Source organism: Lipotes vexillifer, unplaced genomic scaffold (assembly GCF_000442215.2).
Source record: "Lipotes vexillifer unplaced genomic scaffold, Lipotes_vexillifer_v1.1 scaffold116, whole genome shotgun sequence".
Lineage (NCBI taxonomy): Eukaryota > Metazoa > Chordata > Mammalia > Artiodactyla > Lipotidae > Lipotes > Lipotes vexillifer.
The window spans coordinates 905,770-913,389 of NW_006786698.1; the positions used below are offsets into that span (position 1 = coordinate 905,770).

Sequence of the window (7,620 nt, forward strand, 5' to 3'; positions counted from 1 at the left end):
GTCCAAGAGGGAGGGGATATACATATACATATAGCTGATTCACTTCATTGTACAGCAGAAACTAACACAGCATTGTGAAGCAATTATAGTCCAAAAAATAATAATAATAACCACTGGAATTTCAAAATTTTAAAAAGTAAAAATAAAGTTTATTTCAGCTGATTATTTTTACATGAATTTTCAAAATGCTTTTAACAAATGGATTTACTGTTGTTGTTGCCACTGTTGCTGCTTTTGTTTTTTTAATTTATCTGAAAAGCCAATATCTGTTCATTTAGAAAATACAAATGAGCGAAAAGAATAAACTGTCATAATATCATCACTTCAGAATAACCCGGGTCAGGCTTCCCTGGTGGCGCAGTGGTTAAGAATCTGACTGCCAATGGAGGGAACACGGGTTCGAGCCCTGGTCTGGGAAGATCCCATATGCCGCAGAGCAACTAAGCCCGTGTGCCACAGCTACTGAGCCTGCGCTCTAGAGCTCGCGAGGCACAACTACTGAAGCCCACATGCCACGACTACTGAAGGCCACACACCTACAGCCCGTGCTCCTCAACAAGAGAAGCCACTGCAATGAGAAACCTGATGCACCGCAACGAAGAGTAGCCCCTACTCGCTGCAACTAGAGAAAGCCCGCCCGCAGCAACGAAGACCCAACGCAGCCAAAATTAAATAAATTAAATAATAAATTTTTTAAAAAATCAGAGTTTTTTCTATGCATCCATATGCTTTACTTTTACAAAAATGCAACAATTATTCATATTCTGATTGTAATCATCTTTTTATAAACGTTAACTAAAATGTTCCCATCACAATATATCCATATTACAATATGATTGTTAAAAGATTAAAAGAATTCAAGTGTACGATTATACCTTAATATAATCAATCTGATAGACATTTATGTTGCTTCCAGTTTATTTTGCTTTTAAATGTATTTTCATGGGCATCCATGAAATTTCCTAGAAGTAGAAAACTGCTGATTTATATACACAGCATCAAAGTTTCCAATCATCCATTTAACAAATGAGGACTGACTTTTACACCAGGCAGTATTCTGGACACTTGGAATTCAACAGTTTAAAAAAAGAAAGAAAGAAAGAAAAAATCTCTCCCTTGTGGTTCTTACAGAGTAGTATACGAGAGGGTTCATTTCCCTGAACTCATGATATCGTTGGACCTTTAAAAATCTTTTTTAATCTTTGTTAAAATAGTTATTTTAATGTTTTACTGCTAATGTTGATTATTTTTATAATTGCTTACTGGTTACTTGGTTCTTTTTTCTTTGATTGCATCTGCCAACCAACACCTGTGCCTGCTAGTATAGGGCAATAATCTTCACAGGAAAGAAGAATTATTTACAAAATGTGTGGCTAGTTATAAATATTTGTTATGGTAATTTAGACCTTTTAAAGTAGAAGTAAACCTTGAAAACAAATAATCCGCAAATTTCCTGTTAAAAATTCACCAAGTCAAATGATCTAAAAGATATAAAGACTGAATATGAATCATGTGGCTGAAGAGAACCACTTTTATTCTGGGTATTATTTTTTAATTGCGTGCACTTAAAAAAGCTGATATCTTGAAGTTAGAAATCTTTTAGTTAGGAATACCAATTGACCTCTTCCAAAAACTGCTTTACCTACAGAACCAGCAATTTAAAATTCACAAGTGCATTTTCACTTTAGTTATAATTTATCATTTCTGTCTTTCATGAATAGAAAGGCACTGGGCTAAAATAATTCTCTAAGATATAGTCTTCCCAGAGCTGTGTCTGCTAGACTTGAAAAATGCTATCTAGATATTCGCAGTTTAGAACTTGTTTTGCAGATGGTGGTGGTGATGCTTCCTTCTCCCATCCCTGTAGCTCTTGTTAGTCACTGATCAGCAGTGGAGACAGACGTGAAGAACCTTTCAGAGATCCTTGGTTTGCTCAGGGTGGCGATCTCTCTCCCGGCTCTTGATTCAGAGTCTCAGTTTCACCAGCAACCCTACTAGCCCTGATGAGAGTCTGTAACAGGGTAGATAGGACAGGAGAGAGGCTGCTGTGATTTAGACGCTTCCTATCTTTACTGACATTTTCTCTGAAATAGCTAACAAATTTTAAAGCGCCTAGCAGTGCACTGCAGGACACACTAGAAGCATTCCAAAACACTTCTTGCTTTCCTGTGCTGGCTCCCATTTGTTGTGTGCTGTGTGCCAGGAATAAGATATGTATTTAAAAGCTCATTAAAGTCCTTTACAGTGGTGCTATTATTTTCCCCAATATACACATAAGGAAATGAACCCATGAAGAGGTCACATAATTTGTCTAAGATCATCTGGTTAATAAGTAACAGTACCCAAGAATTCTGAAACACAACTTCTTTGTCCCTGTCATGCACTGGTGGGCTGCATCTTCATACAACCCCACAGAAAAAAATGGAAATGTAGAAATTTTTTTTCCTCTCAGTAACATGCAACTCGTTGGATTTTCTTCAACCTCTGTAGTTCTCTCTGTAGCCCACAATACAGACACCCAGTGATCTTACCGGCTGCCCAGACAGACACTAGGAGGGATTGCATCTTGATACTGAAATGAAAAGACCCCATAAGAAAAATCTGTAGTGGAAATTTATCTTAACAACTGGATTTCCAAGGTCCTTTACTGGTATTAAAAGCTGAATTGTGTTTCTACCCAACCAAATTCATATGTTGAAGTCCTAATTCCCAGTCCTAATAACCTCAGAATGTGGCTGTTTTGGAGATAGAACCTTTAAAGAGATGATTAAGTTAAAACAAGGCCGGGCTTCCCTGGTGGCGCAGTGGTTGGGAGTCCGCCTGCCGAAGCAGGGGACACGGGTTCGTGCCCCGGTCTGGGAAGATCCCACATGCTGCGGAGCGGCTGGGCCCGTGAGCCATGGCCCCTGAGCCTGCGCGTCCGGAGCCTGTGCTCTGCAACGGGAGAGGCCACAACAGTGAGAGGCCCACTTACCGCCAAAAAAAAAACAAGGCCATTAGGGTGGGCCCTAATCCAATATGACAGGTGTCCTTATAAGTAGAGGAGATTAAGACACAGAAGAAAGACCATATGTAGAAACAGAGAAGATGGCCATCTACAAGTCAAGCAGAGATGCCCTTAGAAGAAACCAACCATGCAAATATGTTGATCTTGGACTTCTAGCCAAGAATCATGAGAAAATAAATTTCTGTTGTTTAAGCTACCCAGTCTGTAGTACTTTGTTATGGCAGCCCTAGCAAACTATTACAAAGGGAGTTGGATAATTACTAGTCTCTGAAATGAAGAGCTTTCCTGATTATTCAAAGTTTCCCTTTTAAAAAATCAGAAATCTGGGCCAGAAAAACAAACAAATAATTATAGGTCAAATCCAGTAGGAAGAATTTCAAGTGATTTCACAAAGTATTTTTCTCATACTGGGATTTTATTGCCCCAAATGGAACTTGACCGAGAGACTCAGTGACTGGGGTCTTGACATCTTACGTCATACAGTTGAGTTTGGCTATGCTTATGGTAACAGTGTTTGATGGGAAGCAAATTCTGAAGGAGAATGCCTTCTGGGTTTCTTCACACAGCTACTTGAATACACTTACTGTGGAAAAAATAAACCTTTGCACTCTCACTATGGATGGACGAACGCACTAGTGCCTGAGAAGTGATGCAGCGACTGCTCTTAAAATCAGAAGTGAATATGTACATGAGTAATGCAAAGGGAAATCTCAACAGAAAGAGAAAAAAACTGAAGTATAAATTAAACCTTCTCCAAAGACATTAAAAGGAATTGTCTCTAACAGAAGTCCCTTTGACGTTGAGTTCACTAAATATTTTTAAAATGCATGCATGGTACTATGGGGGAAATTAGAATTTAGAAATTAACCTTGACTCTGACCTCAAATACTTCTTGATATGATATGAGAAAAAAGATACAGAGACAAATAGCCATAATTTCATGTAGTCTTTGATAAAGTCAGTAATGGAAATAAAAATTATAATGAAATCACGGAGGACAGAGAAGGTCGCTTTCACTGGGGCATTGGACAAGACTGGCTGAGAGAGCCGTTTATGGTGAGTCTGGAGATTTGTAGCATTTACACAGGTGGGGTTGCAGAGAGAGGGGCTTTCTAGGCAGATGGATTAGCACAAGGAAAAACAGATGTTGCTGAGTGCAAATCATGTTCAGTGAAAAAGTAGGAATCTGACCTGCTTACTTTAGGAGAAGTGTTGAGAGCATGGGGCCATCGACCCTGCACTTGGAGATAAAGGACTTGGATTTGAGTCCTGTGTTCCCCATTTACTAGATTTACAACCTCAGTCTCCCTGAGCCTCAAATCCCTCATCTGTGAAACAGAGAATGATTCACACCCCACGATTATGAAGATTAAAAGTGAGTACCCCATGTGAAATCTCCACTTAGCAAAAGCCAATATGCAATAAAAATTCAGCAAATGTTAACTGAACCTCAGGAGTTAAGATTTGACTCTGTAGTACATGGGGAGCCGATAAGGTTTTTGAGTGTGAAAGTGAGATGAGACATTTGGAAATTTATCCCAGTATTACTGTGTGGAGAATGAATTAGAGGGCAGCCATTGTGCAAGAAGACCCATTAAGCAAGTGTTAACAATAGCACACCTTTGAGGCCGTCGGAGCCTGAAGCAGGGCTCTGCTGGTGGGAATGGGAAGGAGGTGATGGGTGAGAGGCTTCCAGGGCAAATGGCACTGGGATTTGCATCCTGGAACACAGACTGCTTTTCAGAAAATCAAATTCTAGTCCTGTGGCTCTTTTCTCAAGTAGTAGCTTGACCTCTGTCGAGCTAGCTAACCTCTGTGGATTCCCAGATTTCTCATCTATGGAATAAAGAGATTGGAAAATCTCTAAGTATTCTTACAGCACTAGAATACTTCATGCCTATTTGAATCAATGAAACTTGTTAAGCTGATTCGATGAGAAAGTTAAGAACATAAGAGAGGTAGAGAAATTAAAGACAGCATAAAGAAAGCAAAAAGCTTTAAACATGAGTTAGTAGGTCAGTAGATATGTCATTACTAGGAATATGGAAAAGGAAAATGAACGGGTTTGGGGGAGAATATGATTAATGTCAGTTCTAACCATTTAAAGGGCTGTCCTTCAATTAGATTTGTGGCTTTGTTTTCATCAAATTATTTATTTTATATTGTCTTCTATATCATATAAGCATCAGATTTTGAAAGCAAAATTTTTTAACTTATAGATTCTTTTCATTGGAGATTCGACCAACAGAGGGATAATGTACTATCTGATCGAAAGATTGAATGAAACCTTTCAAGAATGGCAGAAGGTGCATGGCACTAAATTCTATCACAACGTCAATGGTGGGAAGACTTTGATCAGTTATTCCTACTATCCACAGTTCTGGATAAGCCCTTCGTTGAGACCAACATTTGAAAAAGCCCTTGAACATCTCTTGCAAAGGTACAGTGGAACTATTTTGAATGAAACAATACCACAATGGATTGATGTTTTACTAGCTGTCATAATTGTTTGCTGTATATCAAATGCACTGAAAAGTTTAAATACCAAGTAATAGGGCTGAAAACGAGTTAGAAATGACAGGGAGGTCCTGTGATCAGGATGCCAGATATGGTTCAATGAAATGTGAGGCAATGCTGTTAAAATGTTTACCATCTGTTTCAAGGCAACATGTGTTGTTTTTCTTTCAGATCACATCCCCTGGAGAATACCAGCCAGACTGTATTAGTCGTTGGTGGTGTTCAGTGGCTTAATTCCAATCACCTGCAAATTATTCACAAGGTTTTAAAGAGGTACATTTCTGCAATAATAATTGTCATTACTGTTCTAAGTAAAAAAAAAAAAAAAAAAGTTACTCAACGTGACAGAATTTTATCAAGATTTTATATAAAGGGCAACTTGTAATTTAGAATTCAGTACTTAAAGTCTAGTTTAAAATGTTTCAAAATACTTTTATATCCAATCACAAGATAGCTCTTCAGTATCCAAGTTTACGTTTACTACAGATCAAAACATGCCCACTGACACATAAAACTCTATCCACAAAAAAGAAAACAACACTAATATATATTAAATCTATAAAATGAGAATTTAGTCCTATATGCCAATTATCACATTCTAAAGGAATTCCACTCTGCTTGCTTATGTAAACACGGACATCCAGAAATGTAATCAAATTTTATGGCTTGTGTTCTGATTATTTCACAGGGAAAATTTACTCAATATCCTTGTGATCATCAAAACGTTGGGAATTGGATTTCATCTGCCGGTGGATGGAGTACACTTCCTAACGCAGGTAAGCCCATTTTCACCAGGCTATGTGAACTTCAAGGTTTCTCTAAGGATCTTTACTCGTGTCTGAAAAAGGACCCCAAAGGCACTACATAATATTAAGCAACCTTCATAAATTCAAAGGATATGATATACTTAAGGATTATGATTATAAATCAGATATAATTATTCCTGGAAATAAGGGGACTACAGCCCATAAATATGTCATAAATAATGCTTTGAGTTCATAAAAGAAGAAAGGGGGTACCAGAGTTTGAAAAGATAAAGACTTGAGGGGTAGATGAGATGGATCATGCTTTAAAGTATCTCCTAACCTCAGTAATGTTTCACACACCGTTAAAGGCTCATGCTGAAACACATGTGAAATTGTCAGCATCAATGAGTATTTAGGAAAAGGGTGTCTTTTTAAGATGATTTCTGACTGATTGCTTTAAAAAATCAGTAGTACTTTTAAAGTAGTATCATTCGTTTTGCCTCTGGTTGGATATTCGTAAGTGAAAGGAGTTAGAGGCCTCTGACCCATTCTTATAGAAGACAGTAAATAGTCTCAACACTAAATAGAAGTCTCAGAAAAGAAAGGAAAGACAACATCTGTAGATAAGAGAACCAGCTGCCCTTGCTCAGCAAGAAGAGTTCACAGGCAGCCGAGTTTGTGTGCAATTGCTCAGGGGAGCTCCTGGGGGGTCACTGGGAACTGGGGAGACAGGAGGCTGTCCATTTAATGTGTAGAGCGAGTGAGATTTATTTTTGTGTCAGTTACAAGCACTCCTAGCTTTCTCCAACAGGGATTACAGAACCCCCCTCTCCTTTCTCGAAACTGCCTGCCTGGCCGCCAGATCTGTGATGCAAAAGCAGGAGAACTGGTAGAAACTGGCCCAAATAAAACCTCCAGATTCAGCCTCTTGGAGTCAGGAGGGGTTAAGGTCATTTAAAGTGGGTTGAGACATTTAGCATCTGGGGTAGATGAAGGGTTTGAGATGGCCGGGGATTAGGAGAGGGGTCTTTTGATAATTGTCTCTGTGGGTTATGAGTTGAATCTCCTTTCATATTATTTGAAAGCTGCAGGTCAAATTTGTAATTCCTCCTTGAGGACTCTGGTAGCTCCGCTTTGCTTCCTTGACTGTGGCTTCTCGCAGGAACTGGAGTACTTGTGATGCCTACTTCGATTTAGAATGAACTCATCTCTGCCAGCAGTTCTTCGGCACTTACCTCGCGCCAGACAGTTAACCATCATGCTTGCCACCAGGGCTTCAATTGTGCTCATCAGTCTTTGCAAACTGGGTGAAAACAAAAGGAGGGAAGAAGCGGGGGGGGGGGGGGGGGG

The 7,620-nt window shown here is 39.1% G+C and overlaps 1 protein-coding gene across 1 annotated transcript in view; it reads left to right on the forward strand.

Annotated features, from left to right (window-relative positions):
- CPED1 (cadherin like and PC-esterase domain containing 1) overlaps positions 1–7,620 on the forward strand; it is a 300,745-nt gene that overhangs the window by 272,871 nt on the left and 20,254 nt on the right. Inside the window, exons 19-21 of the mRNA XM_007459334.1 lie at positions 5,227–5,447; positions 5,696–5,797; positions 6,213–6,300. Of these exons, the coding sequence (XP_007459396.1) occupies positions 5,227–5,447; positions 5,696–5,797; positions 6,213–6,300 (411 nt within the window). The remainder of the gene's footprint in view (positions 1–5,226; positions 5,448–5,695; positions 5,798–6,212; positions 6,301–7,620) is intronic.